General features: G+C 42.3%; 4 protein-coding genes across 6 annotated transcripts in view; 3 read left to right on the top strand and 1 right to left on the bottom strand.

The window, feature by feature from the left end:
- LOC111838356 (CD209 antigen-like protein C) overlaps nucleotides 1–26,074 on the top strand; it is an 84,281-nt gene that overhangs the window by 46,038 nt on the left and 12,169 nt on the right. The window contains exon 1 of one of the 3 annotated variants that reach the window (XM_072716098.1): nucleotides 5,936–6,268. The exons of 1 other annotated variant lie outside the window; for it this stretch is intronic. In XM_072716098.1, coding sequence (XP_072572199.1) covers nucleotides 6,217–6,268 — 52 coding nt within the window. In that variant the 5' untranslated portion in view covers nucleotides 5,936–6,216. Of the gene's footprint in view, nucleotides 1–5,935; nucleotides 6,269–24,338; nucleotides 25,205–26,074 lie in introns of those variants that run through there. One more of the 3 variants, XM_072716096.1, reaches the window with a different exon arrangement.
- On the top strand, nucleotides 9,391–12,583 carry LOC140592471 (killer cell lectin-like receptor subfamily B member 1B allele C). The gene is made up of 6 exons (XM_072715879.1): nucleotides 9,391–9,397; nucleotides 10,792–10,959; nucleotides 11,053–11,142; nucleotides 11,437–11,603; nucleotides 11,918–12,033; nucleotides 12,273–12,583. The coding sequence occupies exons 1-6, from the start codon at nucleotides 9,391–9,393 to the stop codon at nucleotides 12,415–12,417; spliced, it is 693 nt and encodes a 230-aa protein (XP_072571980.1). The 3' UTR covers nucleotides 12,418–12,583.
- Nucleotides 13,875–18,189, top strand: LOC140592470 (uncharacterized). The gene is made up of 5 exons (XM_072715878.1): nucleotides 13,875–13,919; nucleotides 16,210–16,326; nucleotides 16,825–16,934; nucleotides 17,033–17,083; nucleotides 17,202–18,189. Exons 1-5 carry the CDS (start codon nucleotides 13,875–13,877, stop codon nucleotides 17,986–17,988), a joined length of 1,110 nt encoding a protein of 369 aa, XP_072571979.1. The 3' UTR covers nucleotides 17,989–18,189.
- On the bottom strand, nucleotides 19,290–22,648 carry LOC140592469 (killer cell lectin-like receptor subfamily B member 1B allele B). Its single transcript, XM_072715877.1, has 6 exons — nucleotides 22,522–22,648; nucleotides 21,112–21,261; nucleotides 20,752–20,952; nucleotides 20,141–20,307; nucleotides 19,680–19,795; nucleotides 19,290–19,434 (listed from the first exon to the last, which is right to left on the bottom strand). Exons 1-6 carry the CDS (start codon nucleotides 22,571–22,573, stop codon nucleotides 19,290–19,292), a joined length of 831 nt encoding a protein of 276 aa, XP_072571978.1. The 5' UTR covers nucleotides 22,574–22,648.

Raw genomic sequence — 26,074 nt, 5'->3', positions numbered from 1 at the left:
ACATCTCCCTTGTCTGATATTGTCTCGTTAGAGTGGTAGACAACTTGTGAACAGAGAGAAGAATTCTAGACTAACCCTATCAAACTAGGGAATGATTTCATTTCTTGAATTTGACCGATCAACCGTCCGTGTGATGCCCCCCTCCTCCCACTGGCAAATTTCCCTGACAGCATTCCCCCACCCCCGATTGGTAAGTTTTACCTCTGGCATCCTGAGCTTCGATAAGAATATTATTGATGTGCCATTGTATTTAATTCCCTCTCATTTCACTATCGGCTTCCCCCTCACTTTGGGGGTCCCCTCCCCATATCAGCCTTTGGCCCCCAGAGACATCACTTCGCCCCTGTTTAAAAACAGCCTATATTGTTGTTTTTTTTTCCTCAATCAGAACATTTAGCCACGGACATGTTTGGTTGATGATCCCTGTAAATAACACAGCTTTGACCAGTGATTAAGCAAACAATTTCAATCTATTTATATAGAACATTTTCATAATAGGGGTGGCATGGATGGTGCAGTGGTTAGCACTGTTGCCTTGGATCAGGGTTCAAGCCTCCGCATGTTCTCCATGTGCTGTAGTGGGGTTTCTTCCAGGTACTCTGTTACCCCCCCAAAGTGCAAAAACATGCTGAAGTTAATTGCAGTCACCAAATTGCCCATGGGTGTGTATGTGTGAGTGTGCCCTGTGATGGGTCGGCGCCCCATTCTAGATTGTCCCTTGCCTTGCTTTTGTAGGCTCTCGACCCCCATTTACAGAAATTCAATGGATTATCCTAATATTGCACTTCCTGAAAGTCCTTTGCATTGTCCCTGCCCAAAGCCCCCAGTGAGCATGATAGTGGCAAGGAAAAACTCCCCAGTAAGAAGAAACCTTGGGAGGAAGGAGACTCCAAAGGGGAGCCCAATCTCCTGTGGCTGGCAAAGGAAGTCCAAAATAGCAAAGTCCAATTTTGTACAGTAACATTGTATATAGTCCAGGTATAAATGCAGAAGATACAGATATCAGGACAGGCAGGTGAAGAAGCTGCTTCCTTCGGCGGGATTGAGGGGTGGTGTGGTCCATCAGAAGATATGTAATTGTGTCAAGTTAAATAACGTACAGTAATAATAGAAATAAAATAATTCCAGTAAGAAAATAAAATAATAGGGATCATGCAGGTAACGCTGCATGGACCCCTAATAATTAGAGTGATTATTATGACATAATTCCGTGGCTGTGTAAAACAGATTTGCGTACTTAATTTAGTTTTGTACACCCGTGCAGAAATTACAAATGCACAAATTCAATATACGACTACAAAACGGGATTACAGGTTCACAAACTCACTATACGTGCGCTCAGAATGCTGGCATTTCCGGCAGCCTTGTCATGAGCACAGTTTTGTAAAGATACCAGACAGGGAGCAGCAAGTGGGCGGGATCTGTGCGCCTCGACTAATGACAGCCAGTGAAAAACCGTTTTACTTTTGTTTTCTATCTTATTGGCTGGATTCGCTTGACTTTCAAAATGCTGCTCCATTCACACGCCTTCAGGACGGGAAGAAATCTAAATACAGCGTTTCCTTCCGTTTTAGTGCTTGTCACGCCGATTCGACATGTATAGATTACAAGTTACAGATCCGTGACTCTGAAAACACAAAGGTGCATAACTTTTTACGTAAAGACAAACTCTGCTGCACGGGTGTACAGAACTAAAGTACAAGTGCGCAAATCTATTTTACACAACCACGGGATTCGGTCATAATAAGCTTTCCATAAATAATAGGACCTTTCTGTAAACAATCTCTGACCATGAAATAGGTATGCAATTAACTTACAGCTCAGCAGCGGAATCGATATTTTTTCACACCGCTTGAATGTGACGTTTCCCTTGAGTTACACGTGTTTGTTGTTTGTGAGCGTATCCGCAGTCGCCTTGGGCCACTTCTGATTGGTGAGCATGACTGGCATGCGAGGAGCACGGCACTTCTAATTGGTCAGAATGACTGTCACACTTGGAGGGTTTATAGTTATAAACCCTGGGTGAGATGTGCTGTATAGTGCATATCCTAAATCGTAGCCTTTGCGATTTGCTAAGCATGTTTTTAAAAATCGCCCTAGCTATGACCCTTGGGAAAGTCTGTGAAGTTGTTTTTCAAGTAGGTGGCCCCATTTACTTGTTTTATTGAGACGATATTGGGACAGGCGTTAGGAGGGTGAAGGTCCGATTAGGGCAGTGGTGTAAAGTACTTGAGTAAATGGACTTCGTTACTGTACTTAAGTATTTTTTTGGCTACTTTGTACTTGTACTGAGTATCAAAAATATAAGCAACTTTTACTCTCTACTCCACTACATTTGTGACTGAATATATGTACTCTTTACTCCACTACATTTGAACGAACGCTTACCGTTACTCGCTACATTGTGATTGCGTGCGACAAGTCAGGATCTTTATCTACCACGGCTAATTTCTTCAAGTATGTCTGGCTGCAGCCTGCAGGAGGGCGGGGTTGGATATCCAACCCCGCCCACATCCAACCCGGCCCATTCGTACCGCGAAAGCCACGCCCTTGTCCAACACGTCTTAAAGCGGAAGCCAAAGCGAACTCGCAGAACGGAATCGTTGTAGTACCTGTTATGTCATTAAGTTAAAAATCTTTAGTGTCCCAGTGTAATAACAGTGCTATCTATTATTTATTATTTTGTTTGTTAATGTTTCTGCTAGACACACTATTGACTGTCAATTACTGCACAAAGATTTTACTGTGGGACCCGCATGGTTGTTTTGCTGCTGGTTAAACGTTTCCATCAGTTAGCTGACTATCTAGCCGACTCACTACCAAAACTATGGTAACTAGGTAAAGACCTTCTTGCTGATAATATAGCTTCCATGTAGTTAACAAGACTTGACACTTAAAGACTTTGTGCGTCATCAGATATTACTGTCTGCTCAAACGACTGTTCAGCTTGCTTCCTATGGGTTACTAGTTATTAGCTAGTTAGCAAAGCCACTGTGGTAGCATCCATTAAGGCTGTGCGATATAGCAAAAATATTTTTATCATGATCATATCAAACGATATTGATAATTATCATGGTGTAATTCAAGTCATTATTTTATTAATATGAGTGCTCCATTTTTGCTTGAAATGCCCTTAAGAATTGCCCTTAAGAATTGCCCTTAAAACACCATTAAAGTCTGCTCTGAATTTGTTTTTTTATTAGTTTTTTTTATTGTTTTACCTTTTTTTTGAACATTTGAGTTTGACTGAGACTGACTTTTTGTTCTATTTTCTTCTTCTGCCATTTTGAAACATTGAGGTGTTCAATTTAATGTCTATATTAGGAAATAAAGCCTCATAAATAAATAGTTCCTTGTTTTCCACATTTCTTGGTGTTCTTTGAGCCTACATTCAGTACGAGTAAAATACTTAAGTTCTTTTAAAATTGGATACTTTACGACTTTTACTCAAGTCTTATTGGAATTGGTGACTTGTAACTTGTAATGGAGTAATTTATACAGTAAGGTATCTGTACTCTTACTCAAGTATGGTTTTCAGGTACTCTTTACACCTCTGGATTAGGGAGAGACTGCAGGACAGCCTACGACAGGAAATATCCGTAACTGAGACTGAGGGGACACCCTAAGCCAGGCACTGTCAGGGACTAAACGTGCTCCATTTTCTGGGGAAGATGGTGGCACAGGAGGTAGTGCTATCGTTCGGCAACTGGAAGGTTGCAGGTTCAAGCCCTGGTTCTTCCTGACCCCATCAAAGTGTCCTTGAGCAAGACACTGAACTCAAAATTGCTCCCAGTGTGCAGGTTGGCACCTTGCATGGCAGCCTCCGCCACTGGTGTATGAATGTGTGTGTGGATGGGTGAATGTGAGGCATAAATTGTAAAGCGCTTTGAGTACTCATAGGAGTAGAAAAGCACTATATAAATGCAGTCCATTTACCATTCTATTACCCTCCCTGTCCCTGGGAGAGTTTGATAAGCAGAATATACACTTTGTTCAAATATGTAGTTTTGTAAGCCTTTAGGAGTGGAAATATTGATGAGAGAAGTGTTGTACAATATCCCAGAAGGGATCCAGTTAGGACAAGTGATTGAAGAGAATGGACAATCAGATGGATGGAATGGATTTTCACAATACAGTGGAAACCGCTTATAGTGATCACAGTTATAATAATCAACCACTTATGGATCAAAAAGCTTGGGACAGAATCAGACCTGTACAAATACTGTTTAAATGATTCTCTTATAGTAATATAGTAGCCCACTCACCGTGTTCATTTAGGGACTTTTCAGATATGACAACTGCGGTTTTTGATTCCCCATTCTGTGCCTTGCAGGTAACATGTCCGCTTCTGGCTAGCTACCTGAGGCTAATGCAGCGTGCACAGAAAATATAACAGGAAAAAGAAAGTCATTTTCTCACAATGACAAATATAGACTCACCAAAGCTTATGATAAACCATTAAATATGAGCCATTCAGATGCAGCAGAGAAGCTATATAATAAGCGATGAGAGACAATGTAATGTTGTGAAAATACGCAATGTAAATAAAATTGAATTGAACTAAATATTTATATAAAATACTGTACTGTATATTGTATTTAAATTATACACAGTTCAGTAATTTAATTGGTAAAGTACTGTCATTTGAAAAGTGTTCGAAACAGTTGTATTTTAAAATTGTCAATAATAAATTAACTAAATAGGGACACTGTCCTTTTTATTACTTTATATTCTTGTAAAAAAATAATATACACAGCTGTCAATTAAACATAAAGCCTGAGACATAAAGAAGAAAAAAATCAGTTATAATCATCATCCGCTTATAGTGATCAGTTTCACCCAGACAGACATGATCACTGTAAGCAGTTTCCACTGTATTACTTTGTCTGGAAGCACTTTACATGGTCCCTGGCCAATGTCCCTAGAGAGTGTGACAGTGGGAAGGAAATACTCTGCAGTAGGACAAAACCCTGGGATGAGGGGGGACACAGGCAAGAGGAATCCCTGAGCACCAGCTCCCCAGCAACACACCTCTCCCAGTGAAGCCAGAGTGACAGCACTGGACACCCAGTTCATCCAAAGTCAGTGACACTGATCTCCAACCAGCTCTGCACAGCAAACTGTAACTCTAGCTGGGGTGGAAACTAGCTATCAGCTTCGTCACCATATGCTAAACAGGTGAGTTTTTAGCCTTGACTAAAATAGTGACCGAGTCTGAATTTTGAACGTTTGCTGGCAGACTTTCCCATAACATTGTAGCCCTGTGACAGAATGCTCTGCAACCAAATGATTGCAATGATACATTTTGGTTCATTTATTTGTTTAATTTTTTTTTTTATTCCCTCCCTCCACTATGCAAGGGAGCACCAGGACAACAGCCCCCTGCTTGAGGGGCCCCACCAGAGGACACCGGACAGGAAGCCACCAACCCAGCCCACAACCCCCAGCCCCAGCACAAGCTGGGTCCAGAACCACTGAGGCCCGGAAGCCAGACACCCACGCACACCCCCGGCGGGAGGCCCCCCACGTACCTGTGGCCTATATATAGTGATCAAGGTCTGATTTGTAAGTGAAGTCATTATTTAAAAGTGTTTTCACATGTGTCAATGTGGGAAGACAGTTGGCAAAATAGTGTAGAAATGTGGAAATTAATATTTATGGTCTTGCTTGACGTGAATTATAGAATTACAAACTGAGTGTAAAGGAGAGAATGTGCATTCAGTTTGACACACTTGGTAAATGCATTGGCTACACGTGTTAATGGCTTCAGAGATTGTGCTTCAAAAATAATTGATAGTGTTTAAGCATTCAGAAAAAACGGTAATTGTTTTAAGAAATGCTCTTATACTCTTGAGAATGTTAAACATGTTTCATGAAATGTGCCAAAGCAATGGAGGAAAAACAAATGTCTTTGGCAAATTTTCTTTAGGTAAAACATTTTGATAAACACACTTCCCCCATTGTGACATCATTTAAGGAAGTTCTATCACACACAGAGCAGATAAAGGAACCCCATCAGGTTGACTGGATTTAGAATGAATCAAACAACCTATCAATTGAAGAACTAGTAACCTGCACATAAGAAACAAAACCGATTAGAAAGAAAGAAAGAAAGAAAGAAAGAGAAAGTAAGAAGGTATGAAGTGAAACTTCCATTTTCCAGACAGTCTGTCAGCATTTCTGCTCCTGTAAGAGTCAGTCAGCGATACCTGAGACATGTCTGATGAGCCCTGCTATTGCAATGTGCCCTTAAATTCCTTGGCTACAGGTGAGTCCAGTATCGTCTCTCCTTCATAAACATTTTCTCCTTTACTTTGCCTGTCAGGGTCACAAATAGGTCAAACACATCTCAGCTGGTTCCACGTTCATGTCTGAAAATGTCAAATGTTTTTTCTTATTAAACAGAAATGAAGACATCATTCCTGCTTTTTGACTAAAGCGTTAAAAAAATGTACCTCTGCTTGTCACTTTGGACAAATGCTATATAAAGTAAATGCATTATAAATGTTGAAATTTAACATTTAAATTACACAACTGGAAAAGATGCATTTCAGAAACAGTTCAAAAGAATCTCAGAATCAGTAGATTTAAATGGCTTTACTTGCTGCTGAAATCCTTTAATCATCATAAATTAAAGAGCCATCATAGGTTATCCTGTGTGCACAAGATAAAAGTTTAAAAAATGACATTTTTGGGACTTTGTGGGCCCCGTAATAAATTGATATTGTGAAACAATACATTTTATTTCAGTTGTTTCATATTTTTTGCTATTTTGTAATGGTAGCAATTTTGTAATTGCATCTTCCACTAAACATGTGACAATGTTACAAAAATACTCTGATTTCTGAACTTTCTGAAGGGATTTACAACACTTTACTGTGTATATATCCGCAATATTACCATATTAAAATACTTTTACTTTTCAAATTTTAGTTTTTAAATTTTTAACTTTACTAGTCAAAAAGAATGAAGAATCTGTATATGCAGAAGTGAAGAAAGCAGAATGAGCTCCAGAGAAGCCGTATCCTGCTTTGCATACATGTGTACAGTAGCTCCGTGTGCCTTAGCCTGTAATGCACTGTGTGTAAGGTTACTACGCTGCATACATGTGTAGCTCCGTGTGCCTTAGCCTGTAATGCAGTGTGTGTAAGGTTACTACGCTGCATACATGTGTAGCACCGTATGCCTTAGCCTGTAATGCACTGTGTGTAAGGTTACTACGCTGCATACATGTATAGCTCCGTTTGCCTTAGCCTGTAATGCACTGTGTGCAAGGTTACTACGCTGCATACATGTGTAGCTCCGTGTGGCTTAGCCTGTAATGCACTGCGTGTAAGGTTACTACGCTGCATACATGTGTAGCTCCGTGTGCCTTAGCCTGTAATGCACTGCGTGTAAGGTTACTACGCTGCATACATGTGTAGCTCCTTTGCCTTAGCCTGTAATGCACTGCGTGTAAGGTTACTACGCTGCATACATGTGCAGCTCCATTTGCCTTAGCCTGTAATGCACTGCGTGTAAGGTTACTACGCTGCATACATGTGTAGCTCCGTGTGCCTTAGCCTGTAATGCACTGCGTGTAAGGTTACTACGCTGCATACATGTGTAGCTCCGTGTGCCTTAGCCTGTAATGCACTGCGTGTAAGGTTACTACGCTGCCTACATGTGTAGCTCCGTGTGCCTTAGCCTGTAATGCACTGTGTGTAAGGTTACTATGCTGCATACATGTGTAGCTCCGTGTGCCTTAGCCTGTAATGACTGACACCCTGCAGCCCCTGGGAGAAAAGCCTAGAGCCGCCTATGTGTACGATACATCAAAACATATGTTACAGTGTTTTACTTTCAGTACAAATGCTTTACAGTATTTCACTGTCATGCTTTATTGCAGATTCCAGAACAACTGGTCAGGAAACTTGCACAGACTCCAGTGAAAACTGAGCACAGATATCAGCCCCAGCAGGGCGCTATAGTATTTCTAAGCCTCACCTGTGCTTTTTTACTGGCTGGCATCATCGCTCTCTTTGTCTGCTGTAAGTACTACACCAGGGGCGTTTCTAGGATTTTCATTTAAGGGGGGCTCAGCCCCCATAGATGTTTAACACATATTTGGCTTGTTCAGAATCAGTACTCAAATGAGTCTTCCTGATTCCTCATACAGTGGGTACGGAAAGTATTCAGACCCCCTTCAATTTTTCACTCTTTGTTATATTGCAGCCATTTGCTAAAATCATTTTTAAAAAGTTTTTTTCCTCATTAATGTACACACAGCACCCCATATTGACAGACAAAAAAGAATTTTTGAAATTGTTGCAGATTTATAAAAAAAAGAAAAACTGAAATATCACATGGTCCTAAGTATTCAGACCCTTTGCTCAGTATTTAGTAAAGCACCCTTTTGAGCTAATACAGCCATGAGTCTTCTGGGGAAAGATGAACAAGTTTTTCACACCTGGATTTGGGGATCCTCTGCCATTCCTCCTTGCAGATCCTCTCCAGTTCTGTCAGGTTGGATGGTAAACTTTTGGTGGACAGCCATTTTTAGGTCTCTCCAGAGATGCTCAATGGCTGGGCCATTCAAGAACAGTCACAGAGTTGTTGTGAAGCCACTCCTTCGTTATTTTAGCTGTGTGCTTAGGGTCATTGTCTTGTTGGAAGGTAAACCTTCGGCCCAGTCTGAGGTCCTTAGCACTCTTTAGAAGGTTTTTGTCCAGGATATCCCTGTACTTGGCCACATTCATCTTTCCCTCGATTGCAACCAGTCGTCCTGTCCCTGCAGCTGAAAAACACCCCCACAGCATGATGCTGCCACCGCCATGCTTCACTGCGGGGACTGTATTGGACAAGTGATGAGCAGTGCCTGATTGTCTCCACACATACCGCTTAGAATTAAGGCCAAAAAGTTCTATCTTGGTCTCATCAGACCAGAGAATCTTATTTCTCACCATCTCAGAGTCCTTCAGGTGTCTTTTAGCAAACTCCATGCGGGCCGTCATGTGTCTTGCACTGAGGAGAGGCTTCCGACAGGCCACTCTGCCATAAAGCCCTGACTGGTGGAGGGCTGCAGTGATGGTTGACTTTCTGCAATTTTCTCCCATCTCCTGACTGCATCTCTGGAGCTCAGCCAAAGTGATCTTTGGGTTCTTCTTTACATCTCTCACCAAGGCTCTTCTCCCCCGGTAGCTCAGCTTGGCCGGACGGCCAGCTCTAGGAAAGGTTCTGGTCGTCCCAAACGTCTTCCATTTAAGGATTATGGAGGCCACTGTGCTCTTGGGAACCTTAAGTACAGCAGAATTTTTTTTGTAACCTTGGCCAGATCTGTGCCTTGCCACAATTCTGTCTCTGAGCTCTTCAGGCAGTTCCTTTGACCTCATGATTCTCATTTGCTCTGACATGCATTGTGAGCTGTAAGGTCTTATATAGACGGGTGTGTGGCTTTCCTAATCAAGTCCAATCAGTATAATCAAACACAGCTGGACTCAAATGAATGAATGAAGGATGACCAGAAGAAATGGAAAGCACCTGAGTTAAATATATGAGTGTCACAGCAAAGGGTCTGAATACTTAGGACCATGTGATATTTCAGTTTTTCTTTTTTAATAAATCTGCAACAATTTCAAAAATTCTTTTTTTTGTCTGTCAATATGGGGTGCTGTGTGTACATTAATGAGGAAAAAAAATATTTTAAATGATTTTAGCAAATGGCTGCAATATAACAAAGAGTGAAAAATTGAAGGGGGTCTGAATACTTTCCGTACCCACTGTAAATAAGATAGTAGGTTCTACATTCAACCCCTTAAAACTTTATATTTACTAGGCTATTTAATCTAATTCATTAATATAGACAAACATTGTCTTAATGTACTTAAACAAAACATCTTTTTTTATATCATTCTTTTTTTGTTTCTATTCATTAAAAAAGAAACTTTTTAAAAATCAAAGTGACAAAAAACCCTACTCTAAGGCTAATAAATGTTTTTCACGATCTGGGACATTATTTAATACAATACAATATTTATTACAAAAAAACAGGATTTTTCTATCTCTGTAAATCACACTGCTATGCAGTTAAAACGAGTGCATTGAATGCTGTCTGTCACTGTTTTTAATCATTTATGTGCATAACTCTATGGCAGTTAATGCCATGCACTGTGTAATGTTTTATATAGACAGTTAGGTTTTCCAATTAAAACAGCAACAGCATCATTGTTTTATGAAGTAGACTATAGTTTAATAGGGTATGTATTAAGGGCTTCCTTTTCGCTAGAGAAAACAGCTGGTGTGATGACGTAACAGCGAAAATTTTGACATTTTTTGTAAACTGTATTTATGAAAAAGGACTGCATTGATGCAGATATAACAATTTATCGAAAAACACACACCTTGGCTTAATCCTCGCTCTGTGATGCCGCAGTCTGTGATGCCGCAGTCTGTGATGCCGCAGTCTGTGATGCTTCAGTTGAAGACCGCGCTGAAAGACGTTGCGGAGCCGAAGTCTGCCGCCGTTTTCATATGAAATTTAAAGGGGACGTGGCCGATCAGCAATTTGTGTAAAGTTTATGGAGAATTTTTAGGGGGGCTGAGTACAAATGTTAGGGGGGCTAAAGCCCCCCTAAAAATGGCCTAGCGACGCCCATGTACTACACACTTGTACTGAATCAGATTCTGTTCTATATTAATGGATTGATTCCTCCGTTTCTGAATTCCTTTGTGTCACATCAAAGCCCATATTAACTCTCTCACTCCAATACATGGTGTGGAAGGTCTATTCAGCATGACTGTGTCTCTCTGCAGATTATCTTACTACAGGGCAGCTCAGAAAGGAAAACAGTGCCTTTAAGGAAGCCAATCAGCAGCTACAAGAGCTGAATAACAATCTCTCTGCTCAGAACGAATCACTGGAGAGCGAGAACACACAGCTGCTTAAGGGTCCGACTTTGCTGGATGAGATTTTACAGTTCCGTAATTTTCTGGTGGAAAGATATTGTTCAAAAGGTGAGACCTGGCCTTCCTAGTTCTGCTTTAATTCACGTGGTGTTTTCCCCCATATGCTAGGAAAGTCTCTTCACGCCTCTGGGTACATTGGTGGATCAGACTGTGCTGCTGGAGCAATTGTGGTTAAGAGCCTCATTGGAGCACACAATGGTGAAATCGCTGATAGCTGCAGGATTTGAACTAGTGACCTTCTGATCACGAGCATGAGTCCCAACCTGTAGCCACACACCTCCCATGCAGTAACCTTCACAAACATGGGATTAAGTGAAATGGAAACACTAAATTACCCATAGTGCATCAGTGTACGCCTGTGATAAACTGGCAGCCTGTCCAGGGTATTCCCTGTTACATATAAGCTATATGCTGGATATTGGTCATGGAAGACAGATGAACGGACAACCTGAAAGCTAGTATGTATTATTACTCCTGGTTTCTCCTGTGCAGCGAGAAGATGCTCACGCTGCCCAAAAGGCTGGACGTTCAACAATTCAAAGTGTTATTTCGTGTTTCTTGGTCAAAAATGGGAAACGAGGAAATCATGGAAAGACAGTCGTCTTGAATGCATCAAAATGGGGGCTGATCTGTTAACGATACAAAACGAAGAGGAACAGGTACGACAGTCCAATGAACTAAATCATGTTTCTGTGACAGTACTCATAGATGTAATAACTTATTGCCTATTGTGTAGCTACCAACAAAGATGTACACAGGATAACCACTGTCAGTCAGCACAGAATATGCCATTTATCTAATGCACCTATGAACGTTCACATTTTTGCTACACATATACTTTGATTTAATAGAGAAATAGTTACTAAATCAATTCCCAAAACCTTGGAGTTTTTAAATTATTTAAACACAGCTCCTACTGTATCTGTATCTACTATGCAGTGTGGCCATGAATAACCTCACTGTCTCCATTCAGATGTTCATCATGAACTTTGCACCCACATACTATGACGAATATCACGGTTACTGGATCGGACTGACTGGAAAAGCACAGGACTGGGTCTGGATCAACGGTTCTTCACTGACCACAGGGTGAGAGCTCGTACCACGGCGGCGTGAGAGATCGCCCCAATTCAGTTCACCAGTAGTTTCTACACCTTGCCTTTGATATCTAACACGATTGAGCACAGTTCTGTAAACTCAAAGACAAATTCCTGTCACATATCAAATGTTCCTGAGAATCTCAAATTGTAAACATCAAGTATTAAAAGTATTTAAGTTGTCAAGCTTTTGTATTGAATTTAAATCCAAAACTGTTCCTTTTGTTCCAGGTTCTGGGCAGATGCTGGAAGCCAGAATAAAACTCACGTTTTAACAAACACAGGCCATAAAGATAAAGCCTTGAACAGCTGGAGATCAACAAATCCTGACATGCGTAACCGGTGGATCTGTGAGAACAAGGCCCTGCTGTTCTGAGGTCCGTTAGCGGTACCGGCTCTCCGCTGGTCTGCTGGATGGAAGCCTCTGATGCTGCTGGGACCAGCTACCTGTGTAACAGTTCTGCCTTTCTGCCTTCAGACAAATGTCTGTTATAGATGTGAAAAAGCAGATAAACGTCACAAAAAAACAAATAAAAGCTTGGAAAGGAGCAGTGCCTGGGGTTTCATTTATCAACCATGTGTACGAACAACTTTGTGCGTAAACTGTGCAGATACACATTTTTACATATAGGATGGTATTTATCAATTTCTTAGCTTAGAAATGTGCGTAAATTTATGGACACACCTGTCCAATGTGTATGCAGAGACCCCTAGTGGTAGAGAAGCGTAACTGAAGCAAACTGATCAGCACATACTGTACGACACACATTACTTCATGCAGCCAGTTAAACACAACCATGAAAGTATCTTACTGATCTCTGACAGCCCATCCTCATTCGTGGGTGATGGAGCTGTACTGTCACTGTCACCATCTGGATTTCCATCCTGTGCTGCTCCATCCCTGCCGCAGGCAAAATGGCGATACAAGGTCAACAAAATGACAGCAAGATCATGTCGTGTGGGAACAAATACAAAAATACAACACTTCAATATCACTGCATTTTCTTGAGCAACATTTTTAAATCTTTGTAACATTCTGCGTCAGTAGGAAGACCTGGTAGAGAATAATGAGAATATTTGCACTGAGAATTAAGTCTCAGTGACTGACAAAGCCTATTGGGTGTGGATTCGCTTGGTTTGCAGGAGTGAGACGTCCTCTTGCTGGACCTCCATGTGGAACTACAGCTCTATCTCCAGTTGAACCAGCTTTTCTCGTAGCTAAATCTGGGCTCTATGTTCCTCCTCCAGATGTTTCTTCCTTTCATCTAGTGTCTTCTTGGCCTCAGTCCAGGCATCTACCACCTTCTTCCTCTGCAGCTGTTGAGCTCCAGCATCTGGTACTTCTCATGTAACTGGGGACCTCCATGCTGTAATTGTCTTCTTGGGGGACGTAGATGATTCTCTGATTGGTTTATGATTCCTTGTGTTTAGTTACTTTCCTCTTCCTGTCCTTTCAGTCACAAGCTCTCTGTGGCAGCTTCTGCTCTGAGGCTCTGTGCCCCTTGGAGTACAAATGGTAGTGAGAGAGACACCCCTTTCATACTTTAACAAAGAGGGGGAGGGCAAACGAAAGAAAAGACTAGCAGCAGAGGGGAGGGGAGGGACGTACAGAGGAGGAGCAGACGGATGAGTTTGGGATTAACCCCATACATGCTGGGATACTTTGCAGTCATGATGCAGCCAGTTTTTCGAAGGGCTTCAAGTTCACATTTATTATTACTGAAATGTCTCTGATGTATTGGTCAATCCACCTGGGGCCTGCAGCATATCCCACACAGCACAGGGCATGAGGATAGGGTACATCCCGGGCGGGATGCCAGTCCATCACAGGGCATGAGGATAGGGTACATCCCGGGCGGGATGCCAGTCCATCACAGGGTATGAGGATAGGGTACATCCCGGGCGGGATGCCAGTCCATCACAGGGCATGAGGATAGGGTACATCCCGGGCGGGATGCCAGTCCATCACAGGGCATGAGGATAGGGTACATCCCGGGCGGGATGCCAGTCCATCACAGGGCATGAGGATAGGGTACATCCCGGGCGGGATGCCAGTCCATCACAGGGCATGAGGATAGGGTACATCCCGGGCGGGATGCCAGTCCATCACAGGGCATGAGGATAGGGTACATCCCGGGCGGGATGCCAGTCCATCACAGGGCATGAGGATAGGGTACATCCCGGGCGGGATGCCAGTCCATCACAGGGCATGAGGATAGGGTACATCCCGGGCGGGATGCCAGTCCATCACAGGGCATGAGGATAGGGTACATCCTGGGCGGGATGCCAGTCCATCACAGGGCATGAGGATAGGGTACATCCCACAATGCCAGATGTCCAAATGTCATGAACAGCCGATATAAGACTGTCAATCATCTCTCTAATGTTAGTGATTTTGTCATTAAAAATGTAATAAAGTCATTACTGCTAAGTGTCACTGGAACTTGTGAGTCCAATGATGCATGAGTCCTTGTCAGAAGTGGCACAACGCCAAATAGGAATCTGGGATTATTTTTGTTATTGTCTTATCAGCCTGGAGAGGGCGGTGCACCTGGCCCTAGATAGGGCATCTCTATATGCTGGGAAAATTTCTTTTCACGCAATGCAGAAGCTCCCACGTTTGGTCTGCAACTCTGCATACCAAAGTGCATGTTTCTTGTCTCAAAGTCATTTTCCTTTTAATGGAAGAACGCAGTCAAGACTGCTACCAAATGCTTTTTTAGTTCCAGTTCAGCCTCACTACTGGCCTCATCTAATGTGTGTAAAGTGTGTGAACGTTTATCACCAAGAGCTGCAGCAGCAGAAGGACCAATCAAATGAGTAGATTAGCACTTGAGAGCCAACAATGTCATAGTCCTTGTCTGAATGTCAAATGTCACCAATACATGGTTGGAAATAGTAGAGTTCAGTGGGAGAATTTCTACATGTTCCAAAGAAATACTACAACTAAGAACCAAATCTAGAGTGTGACTACACGTATGAGTAACCCTATGACATCGTGTAAAACCCACAGAATCAAGTGTGGAGACGAAGGCTTTCCTGAGAGGATCAGTATCATTTTGCATATGGACGTTACAGTTTTTCTCGATTGCTTTGGCTCATTTCATGAAACATGCTTAACATTCTCAAGACTACAAAAGCTACATAGCACAACACCATGGATTATCTGCAAAAGCCTGTCACTTACCCAAAACAACTAACGCATGTCTCAAAAGCAAATAATTCTCCAATGAATTAATCACAATTATGCGTTAATCAAATGTTAATAGTAGTTTGACAAATGCTCCAAGGCAATCAAGAAAAACTGTGAACAGATGTTATTAATGTATTTTTCCAGAACCTTGTTTTGACCACATACAGTGAGCATTGTGTTGATGTCCTTGACTTCTCTAACGTTATCTAGCATACCTGCATAACGATATCATATTAACTCTGAATTTGCCAAAGAAATTGCTTGAATACCACAATTCTGCTTTCAGGAAGGGGAGCAGTTTATGTTCCACTGGTGGGACCATTATGTAGTTTGCTGGTGCTGCATGGTAGCTGAGATTCGCGCAGCATCTCACTTGGCCTGAGATTCACGCAGCATCTCTTTTGGCCTGAGATTCGCGCAGCATCTCGCTTGGCCTGAGATTCACGCAGCATCTCGCTTGGCCTGAGATTCGCGCAGCATCTCTTTTGGCCTGAGATTCACGCAGCATCTCGCTTGGCCTGAGATTCGCGCAGCATCTCTTTTGGCCTGAGATTCACGCAGCATCTCGCTTGGCCTGAGATTCGCGCAGCATCTCTTTTGGCCTGAGATTCACGCAGCATCTCGCTTGGCCTGAGATTCGCGCAGCATCTCTTTTGGCCTGAGATTCACGCAGCATCTCGCTTGGCCTGAGATTCGCGCAGCATCTCTTTTGGCCTGAGATTCACGCAGCATCTCTTTTGGCCTGAGATTCGCGCAGCATCTCTTTTGGCCTGAGATTCACGCAGCATCTCTTTTGGCCTGAGATTCGCGCAGCATCTCTTTTGGCCTGAGATTCACGCAGCATCTCTTTTGGCCTGAGATTCACGCAGCATCTCTTTTGGCCTGAGATTCACGCAGCATCTCTTTTGGCCTGAGATTCACGCAGCATCTCTTTTGGCCTGAGATTCACGCAGCATCTCTTTTGGCCTACAACAGGATGGCATCAGGGTGAAGAAGGTGGCAGAGAAGGATGCAGCTGAGGGCGTGGTCTCCAACAAGAAGCCATGCAAAGCAGCACTGTCCAAGGCCAAGCTTTATGGTCACTTTATTAAGGTATCGAACCCAAGAATCAGTTGGGCTAATATGCATGTGGACAAGGGGAGGCTCAGGCCTGGTCAGCTGGTGCCAGATTGTCATTGTGTGTTTGGCTGACAGTGCTGATTCTATAATGCAGGCAAGACTTTCTTAACACCAAGAACATCCATTTCCATAGTACAGGAGCACAGGGAACCAGAATGCTTTCCCAGGAGACATTAGGCATGAGGCAGAGGAAATACTCAGGACTGGATCATATTCTGCACATATCAGATTGTTTGTAGTAGCTTATATATCTTCCAGTTGAACTCATTTATCTTTGATTAAACTCATGAATGAAGCACATCAAGCCCCTGAAGGTTGTCCACCGTGATGCATGAAATGACAACCCTACACACACAGAACCCACTGACAAGGGAGAAAAACACCCCCCTTAAAGTTTATGAACATTCCCACAGACCAGCTGCTTCTTCAAAGGTGTTTGGGAAGCTGACTGCTGTCATTATCTCTCTGCAGTCTGCTACGCTTATGTCAGGACAGGAACATGCGGAGAAGAAGGCCTCTCGTTCAGAAGACAGCAGCAGCTCAGATGAGGACCAGAGGCTGAACCTCTCCACCACCTGCAGGTAAGTTCTGCAGGCTTTCAAAGCACTTAGTTCATGGGTCACGTATGTAAGAAGTATCTGTATTACAGCCACAATATTCATGCTGTTTCTCTGAACAGGTTATTGGACGAAGATCTTATGAAAGCCTGTGGGGGTCGTACTGCTCACAAGTAAGCTGAATGGGGGTTGCAAGTAACACTGTCTGCTTGGTCTGTTGTTTCTGTAACACTGTCTGCTTGGTCTGTTTAGCAGCAGGTGTCTGACTCCTGTGGCTTTTTTCTTAAACAGAGGAGCAAGACATGGTCTTAGAATGAGTGCCAAGCTTGCCCGACTCGAACAACAGGAGAAGGACTTTCTGGCAAAGTATGGCAAAAACAGCAAACCAGCAGACTCTCCTGGCAAAATGGCATCCTGCTCTGCTGACTCAGGCTGGGACAGGGAAGAGGACCAGGAAGAGGGGGAGGAGATGGAAGGAAAACTAGAAAAGACTAAGAAAAAGAAAAGACATTCAAAGGAAAACCTTGAGGAAGCAGTGGCAGAGAGTGCAGACGACACAGTGGTCAGTAAAAGGAAGAGGAGGAAAAAACACTCAAAGGAAATGTGTGATTCTCCAGCTCTTGGGGAACCAAGCGATGAGAGAGGGCATGTCCATCCAGCAAAGAAGAAATGCTTGGATAAGGAGGAAATAACGGCTTGTAATAAAGGCACTAGCAGCTCTAAGAATGGAGTAACTCTCTATGGAAGTAAAGGCTGTAAAGACCAAGATGCCTTCACAGGGGTCTTAGGAGATGATGGTGCAGGTCATGAGGAGAACGTGGAGGAGTGTTTAGGTGGACTGGATGAAGAACAGCTGGCTGAAGCAGCAGTGCCTGATGAGGACTCAATATGCCAAACTAAGAAGAAGAAGAAAAAGAATATTCCTAGTGATGTCACTGAGCAAATGCAAGATGAGGAGATACCAGACCAGCAGAGTGTCAGGAAAAAGGCCACAAGCAGGCAGAAGGAGGGGGCTGAGGATGAAACTGCAGTGGTAAGAAGATCAAAAAAGAAGAAAGCAAAAGAACTGGGACACTGACAGGGAAGGAGGCATCAGGAAATGCAGATGGAGGTCATTCTGTACCCTCACATTTATGTATATCTAAAGAAAAGCTGTTGTGAAATACATTGTTTGTATGCTGTTTTTTTTTTTAAAGTTAAATCGCAGTGGATAGCAGTGCAAAACATTGATGTACACTGTAAAATATCTGGTGCAAGGAAAGATGGAAGAATATTGGTGATTGAACATGTTTTTGAACTGGTTAGACTTTGCAGTGATCAGTCTCACTGGTGACAACATAGCTTATGTTCATAAGAACTGTAAAGTCAAAAATTGTTTCACTGTCCTTTATTTAAATACAGTTAATAGAATTAATATGAAGCGTAACTTCATTTTACAGCAGCTGAATGTTAAATCACCTGACAACATCAATATGATAGTGTTTTGTGAAATTCCTCTGCTGAAGACCAAGCAGGCCTGAGACCTTGTCAGACATCTGTGGAACCTTGGATGAATCGGCCGAAAATGTGTGAGGAAGAAGTGGTTTGATCTGAAAAATGATCGGAGCCCTATTGTTTGGCGGCTTTGCCAGTGGCCTGTCACAGAAAGAGAGGGACCTAGCATGGGACAGGTGACACATGCAGGTAATGCTGTATCATCACCTGTAATGAGGATGGTGACAGAGCTGAGGAAGAAGTGGTTCGATCTGAAAATCACCACGATTGGAGCCCACAGATCCCACATCTCTGCCAAGGGGGCGACTCAAGCACCACATCAGTGTCACGTCTGGATGGTAAAGTAGCTGACATCATAGGTGAAACATCTCTAACAGGATTCGTTCCAGATGGTGACACTGTCAGTATAGCTACATCAATCATGGATGAGGATGAGCTGTCAGATCAGTAAGATACTGTTATGGTTGCGTTTAACTGGCTGCATCAAGTAATGTGTGTCGTATGCCGCAGTAGACCAACATATCCTGTATGCTGATAGGTTTGCTTCAGTTATGCTTCTCTACCACTAGGGGTCTCTGTATACACATTGATCAGGGGTGTTTGTACATATATGAACATGTCTAAGCAGAAAAAGAAATACCATTCTATGTGTAAAAATGTGCATATTCACAGTTTACACACAGAATTGTTTGTACGCTCGGTTGATAAATGAGACCCCAGGTGCTTCTCCCTTCCAACCTTTTATTTTTTTGTGATTTTTTCACATCTATAACAGACATTTGTCTGAAGGCAGAAAGGCAGAACTGTTACACAGGTATCTGGTCCCAGCAGCATCAGAGGCCTCCATCCAGCAGACCAGCGGAGAGCCGGTACCGCTAATGGACCTCAGAGCAGCAGGGCCTTGTTCTCACAGATCCACCGGCTCTGTATGCCAGACTGAGCTGATCTCCAGCTGTTCAGGATTTTGTCTTCATGGCCTGTGTTTGTTAAAACATGGGTTCCACTCTGGCTTCCAACGTCTGCCCAGAACCTGGAACAGTAGGAACAGTTTGAGATTTAAATTCAATACAAAAACTGTTTAAATGCCCCTGGATGTTTACAATTCGTGTTTTTCAGGAACATTTGAGATATGATGGGAATTTTTAAAAACTTGGAATTTGTCTTTGGATTTACGAAACTGTGCTCAATCATGTCAAATAGCAAAGGCAAGATTTAGAAGTTACTGGTGAACTGAATTGGGGCGATCTCTCACGCCGCCGTGGTATGAGCTCTCACCCTGTGGTCAGTGAAGAGCCGTTGATCCAGACCCAGTCCTGTGCTTTTCCAGTCAATCCGATCCAGTAACCATAATATTTGTCATTGTATGTGGGTGCAAAGTTCATGATGAACATCTAAATGGAGACAGTGAAATTAATCATGGCCACACTGCATATTATATACAAACTCAGCAAACCTGCTCTCAACAACAGTAGGAGCTGTGCTTAAATAATTTAAAAACTCCCAGGCTTTGAAAATTGATTTAGTAACTAGTTCCCTATTAAATCAAAGTGCATGGGTAGCAAAAATGTGAACGTTCATAGGTGCATTAGATAAAAGGCATATTCTGTGCTGACCGAAAGTGGTTATCCTGTGTACATCTTTGTGGGTAGCTACAGAATAGACAATAAGTTCTAAAATATACTTACATTTAAGAGTACTGTCACAGAAACATGATTTAGTTCATTGGACTGTCGTACCTGTTCCTCTTCATTTTGTATCGTTAACAGATCAGCCCCCATTTTGAGGCATTCAAGACGACTGTCTTTCCACGATTTCCACGTTTCCCATTTTTGACCAAGAAACACGAAATAACACTTTGAATTGTTGAACGTCCAGCCACTTGGGCAGCGTGAGCATCTTCTCTCTGCTCAGGAGAAACCAGGAGTAATAATACATACTAACTATCAGGTTGTCCATTCATCTGTCTTCCATGATCGATATCCAGCATATAGCTTATATGTAACAGGGAACAACCTGGACAGGCTGCCAGTTTATCACAGGTGTACACTGATGCACTATGGGTAATGTAGTGTTTCCATTTCACTTAATCCCATGTTTGTGAAGGTTACTGCATAGGAGGTGTGTGGCTGCAGGTTGGGACTCATGCTCGTGATCAGAAGGTCACTAGTTCAAATCCTGCAGCTATCAGTGATTTCACCATTGTGTGCCCCAATGAGGCTCTTAACCACAATTGCTCCAGCAGCACAGTCTGATCCACCAATGTACCCAGAGACATGAAGAGACCTTCACAGCATATGGGGGAAAACACCACATGGAATAAAGCAGAACTAGGAAGGCCAGGTCTCACCTTTTGAACAATATTTTTCCACCGGAAAATTACGGAACTGTAAAATCTCATCCAGCAAAGTCCGATCCTTTCGCAGCTGTGTGTTCTCACTCTCCAGTGTTTCCTTCTGAGCAGTGAGATTGTTCTTAAGTTCTTGTAGCTGCTGATTGGCTTCCTTAAGGGCACTGTTTTCCTTTCTAAGCTGCCCTGCAGTAAGATAATCTGCAGAGACACAGTCATGCTGAATAGACCTTCTGCACCATGTATTGGGGTGAGAGAGTTAATATGGGCTTTGATGTGACACAAAGGAATTCAGAAACGGAGGAATCAATCCATTAATATAGAACAGAATCTGATTCAGTACAAGTGTGTAGTACTTACAGCAGACAAAGAGAGCGATGATACCAGCCAGTAAAAAAGCACAGGTGAGGCTTAGAAATACTATAGCGCCCTGCTGGGGCTGATATCTGTGCTCAGTTTTCTCTGGAGTCTGTGCAGGGGACCAAGTTTCCTGACCAGTTGTTTTGGAATCTGCAATAAAGCATGACAGTGAAATACTGTAAAGCGTTTGTACTGAAAGTAAAACACTGTATCATATGTTTTGATGTATCGTACACATAGGCGGCTCTAGGCTTTTCTCCCGGGGGCTGCAGGGTGTCGGTCATTACAGGCTAAGGCACACGGAGTTACACATGTATGCAGCGTAGTAACCTTTCACACAGTGCATTACAGGCTAAGGCACACGGAGCTACACGTGTATGCAGCGTAGTAACCTTACACAGTGCATTACAGGCTAAGGCACACGGAGCTACACATGTATGCTGCGTAGTAACCTTACACACAGTGCATTACAGGCTAAGGCACACGGAGCTACACGTGTATGCAGCGTAGTAACCTTACACACAGTGCATTACAGGCTAAGGCACACGGAGGTACACGTGTATGCAGCGTAGTAACCTTACACAGTGCATTACAGGCTAAGGCACACGGAGCTACACATGTATGCTGCGTAGTAACCTTACACACAGTGCATTACAGGCTAAGGCACACGGAGCTACACGTGTATGCAGCGTAGTAACCTTACACACAGTGCATTACAGGCTAAGGCACACGGAGCTACACATGTATGCAGCGTAGTAACCTTACACAGTGCATTACAGGCTAAGGCACACGGGGCTACACGTGTATGCAGCGTAGTAACCTTACACACAGTGCATTACAGGCTAAGGCACACGGGGCTACACGTGTATGCAGTTTAGTAACCTTACACACAGTGCATTACAGGCTAAGGCACACGGGGCTACACGTGTATGCAGTTTAGTAACCTTACACACAGTGCATTACAGGCTAAGGCACACGGAGCTACACGTGTATGCAGCGTAGTAACCTTACACACAGTGCATTACAGGCTAAGGCACACGGAGCTACACGTGTATGCAGCGTTGTAACCTTACACACAGTGCATTACAGGCTAAGGCATACGGAGCTACACATGTATGTGTATGCTGTTGCCCGAAATTTATTTTTTTCCAGTCGTGTAAATTAAATCTTAATCTTTCAACATTTATAATGCATTAACTTTATATAGCATTTGTCCAAAGTGACAAGCAGAGGTTAATTCTTTTTCATGCTTTACATTTACATTCTACATTTCTGTTTAATACGAAAAGAACATTTGACATTTTCAGACATGAATGTGGAACCACCTGAGATGTGTTTGACCTATTTGTGACCCTGACAGGCAAAGTAAAGGAGAAAATGTTTATGAAGGAGAGACAATACTAGACTCACCTGTAGCCAAGGAATTTAAGGGCACATTGCAATAGACAGGCTCATCAGACATGTCTCAGGTATCGCTGACTGACTCTTACAGGAGCAGGTATGCTGACAGACTGTCTGGACCGGAGATAGTCATCAGAAAAATCTGAAAATGGAAGTTTCACTTGATCCCTTCTTACTTTCTCTTTCTTTCTTTCTTTCTAATCGGTTTTGTTTCTTATGTGCGGGTTCTTAGTTCTTCAATTGATAGGTTGTTTGATTCATTCTAAATCCAGTCAACCTGATGGGGTTCCTTTATCTGCTCTGTGTGTGATAGAACTTCCTTAAATGATGTCACAATGGGGGAAATGCGTTTATCAAAATGGTTTACCTAAAGAAAATTTGCCAAAGACATTTGTTTTCCTCCATTTCTTTGGCACATTTCATGAAACATGCTTCACATTCTGAAGAGTATAAGAGCATTTCTTAAAACAATTACCGTTTTTTCTGAATGCTTAAACACTATCAGTTATTCTTGAAGCACAATCTCTGAAGCCATTAACACATGTAGCCAATGCATTTACCGAGTGTGTCAAACTGAATGCACATTCTCTGCTGTACACTCAGTTTGTAATTTTATAACACTCTTTTAGCAAAACTGTATACACAACTCACTGCTTTACGCTCTGTTTGTAATTCTATAACACACTTCAAGCAAGACCATAAACATTGGTCTCTACATTCCTACACTATTTTGCCAACTGTCTTTCCACATTGACACATGCGAAAACACTTTTAAATAATGAGTTCACTTACAAATCAGACCTTGAGCACTATATATAGGCCACAGGTACATGGGGGGGCTCCTGCTGGGGGTGGTGGGCCGGGTCGGTGGCTTCCTGTCTGGCATCCTCTGGTGGGGCCCCTCACGCAGGGGGCTGTTGTCCTGGTGCTCCCTCACATGCTCCTCTGCGGGTTGGGCACGTGGTTGGCATGTGGCCCTTCGTTCTGAGGACAGCTGGGGGCCCTCTTGGCTTGGCCCCCGGCGGTTTGGGTCATGGGGTCTGGGTGGGGGGGTGTATCTGCTGCCCCCCACATCAACTACTAGCACATCCATGGACAAATCGTTACACTCGCACACACACATAAATACATGCATACATATAGGTACATAGCCACACCTATCTCTACGCCACACACACACACACACATACACACACACATACACACATAACCAATAGTACACACATACAAAGGTAGAGGTTATACACACATGCTTGTTTTAATGATAATAAGTTGTTGTAAATTTGTATTTGTATGTTGTGGTTGATGTTGGAATTATTATTATAAATATTATTGTTATTATGATTATTATTACTATTTTCATTTTTTTGTGTTTTTCTTTTGTGCGGCAGTCTGTCTGGTCCTTTTTTCTGGATCTCTGCCCCCCTTGATTCTTCCACCCCCCTCGTTTCCTGTCTCCCCTAACCTCTGCTTGTTAAATATTTAACTTTTAAATATTTTTATTTTAAAATAATATTTTTCAAAATTAATTGCATTTAAATGATATTCAGGTAATAATGTTACCATGCTGACACTGACAGAACATTGACAGAACATAAAATGTGAAACATGGAAATAACATTAATGTTGGAGTATGAACATTCTCTGCCAACTTTGAGAAGATCTTCACATAACATTGGCTGAAGTTCTGGGAACGATCCCTGTTAGCTGGGTTTTGTGATGGAAATTTCCATCAGGAAGAAGATTGGTTCGTGTCTAATAAGACAGAAATTTGCTTTGTTGCCAACTCTCACACATCTGGCTTGACACTCACATTTTCAGACTCTCACGCTCATGCAAGAAATATTCTGGCATATTTATATTATTTCATTATTAACTACATCATTATAAACTACTCAGATTAGCTACTTCAAAAGCTCTGGGGTAGTTTGCAAACCCTACAGACAATTTACAGGGTAATAAAACTGTGCATGCAGACTCTAACTGAAAATCTCACTCGAGCCAGCTGACCAAAGTTGGTAACACTGTATTCTTATGTCTATATTTACTCACCAGGCACTTGCCTGTTTGTACTTATCTGTGCGTGTCAAGTAAGTGTTACTTTCAGGTCTAGGTGGTGAAACAGAGAGTAGCAAAAGTGCTTAGGCTTTAAAGCATATGAAATAGCTTAAACCTATGATAACACCCTAGAAGAGCCAAATGCATATATCTTATAATGCAAATTAAATGTAAATGCAATATACAGTCGATGCTTCTGCATCATGACTCTGCATCACGATCATGCTGGTCTGTGCTGCTTTTCCCAGCAGAGTGTCACACAACAACATGCTCAGTGCAGTGTTAGTACAACCCCACCTTCTTAACCCCAACCATAGCACCTTTTTCTAGCTTAAAATCACAACTTGTGTGACCTTCATCCTGCACACATTTCTAAGAAGATAACATGGGTTGGCTTTTAATCTTCACGTACAGTAGTTCTTATGCACTACTGCACTTTTTATCTTTCATGCATTTCACAACTTGCCTGATCTTACTGCTCTGTTTAGTCTCAACCACAGAATGGTTGGACCAACTTCCTGTGCTTTACTTGTACGCAATAATATTTCATTTCATTAAGGCCTTTGTATACCTATTTGTACACAAATATACGGTTGACCCCTCCACATCTCCTCTGCGGAGTGAAGAATTTCAAGTAAGTTTTCCTGCTGTTTTATTGGACCTGATCAAAGAATTGGCATGACAGTACCTACTTGTGATACACACTGGCTGTTTCCATAGGAGTAGAATCAGAAAAAAGTAATATAATATTTGCAAAATTTTATCTGAGGGAGCACTAGAAGAAAAGTCAAGCGATATTTCATTACAGCTAAAATATTTGATTGTATAAAGCCATTTTGCAGAGGTGTGTAAAATGTACATGAGGATGTCAGCCTCAGTCATATGCTATTGCTGTCATCTCTGGTTGCAAACAGAGAGACTAGGGTATAAATTCAACACATTTAAATTTATGTTTTTTTAATGTAACTTGCATAGCGATGACACCCTCCTACGTATGGTCTTCGTTTATAGTGACTTCATTAAAGAACTTACTGGTATCTTAACAAGCTTGATCAAAGTTGTCAGTAACGATTATTCCATCCACTTGAGGCGTATATTCTTAGCGACAAAACAAAAATGTGCATCAAAAACTTTATCGACAGGGCATGCGTGATGATTTGAAGGTCGCAGCATACTTTGTGGCATGTGGTATGTTGTGTAACATTGACATGCGTGATGAATGTCTTTTGGACATAAACGAAGACACATAAGAGGACTTTAGAAGGCATGATGCTGAACTGCATGCGCCCATACTAACGAAGGAGTGTAAGGCAGCAGCAGTGGCATCGTTAGGCCTATTTTAGGGTGGCTGAAGCCTCCCTAAAATATTCTTAAGCCCCCTAAATAATTTGGTGGGGGTTTTTTTTTCAAGTTTTTTTTTTACTTATTCTTTTTTTTTTTTTTTTTTTACAAAAATTGCAGAAAAATTCAATATAACGACGCAGGAATATGAGTTTACATAAAT

Source organism: Paramormyrops kingsleyae, chromosome 9 (genome assembly GCF_048594095.1).
Source record: "Paramormyrops kingsleyae isolate MSU_618 chromosome 9, PKINGS_0.4, whole genome shotgun sequence".
NCBI classification, from domain to species: domain Eukaryota; kingdom Metazoa; phylum Chordata; class Actinopteri; order Osteoglossiformes; family Mormyridae; genus Paramormyrops; species Paramormyrops kingsleyae.
This window is presented reverse-complemented; position numbering and strand designations above follow the sequence as displayed.

What these genes read in the sequence shown, in the direction of transcription:
- LOC140592469 (XM_072715877.1), bottom strand. Translation starts at nt 22,573, where the DNA reads ATGTCTGATGAGCCTGTCTATTGCAATGTGCCCTTAAATTCCTTGGCT. An exon ending in GGAAAAATATTGTTCAAAAG is followed by an intron (nt 20,308 to 20,751) that starts GTGAGACCTGGC and finishes TCTCCTGAGCAG; the next exon opens with AGAGAAGATGCTCACGCTGC. An exon ending in TACAAAATGAAGAGGAACAG is followed by an intron (nt 19,796 to 20,140) that starts GTACGACAGTCC and finishes GTCTCCATTTAG; the next exon opens with ATGTTCATCATGAACTTTGC.
- LOC140592470 (XM_072715878.1), top strand. Translation starts at nt 13,875, where the DNA reads ATGAGGATAGGGTACATCCCGGGCGGGATGCCAGTCCATCACAGG. An exon ending in GGATGCCAGTCCATCACAGG is followed by an intron (nt 13,920 to 16,209) that starts GTATGAGGATAG and finishes GGCCTACAACAG; the next exon opens with GATGGCATCAGGGTGAAGAA. An exon ending in GGGGGTCGTACTGCTCACAA is followed by an intron (nt 17,084 to 17,201) that starts GTAAGCTGAATG and finishes TTTCTTAAACAG; the next exon opens with AGGAGCAAGACATGGTCTTA.
- LOC140592471 (XM_072715879.1), top strand. An exon ending in GGATGAGATTTTACAGTTCC is followed by an intron (nt 10,960 to 11,052) that starts GTAATTTTCTGG and finishes CCCATATGCTAG; the next exon opens with GAAAGTCTCTTCACGCCTCT. An exon ending in CCTCATTGGAGCACACAATG is followed by an intron (nt 11,143 to 11,436) that starts GTGAAATCGCTG and finishes TCTCCTGTGCAG; the next exon opens with CGAGAAGATGCTCACGCTGC.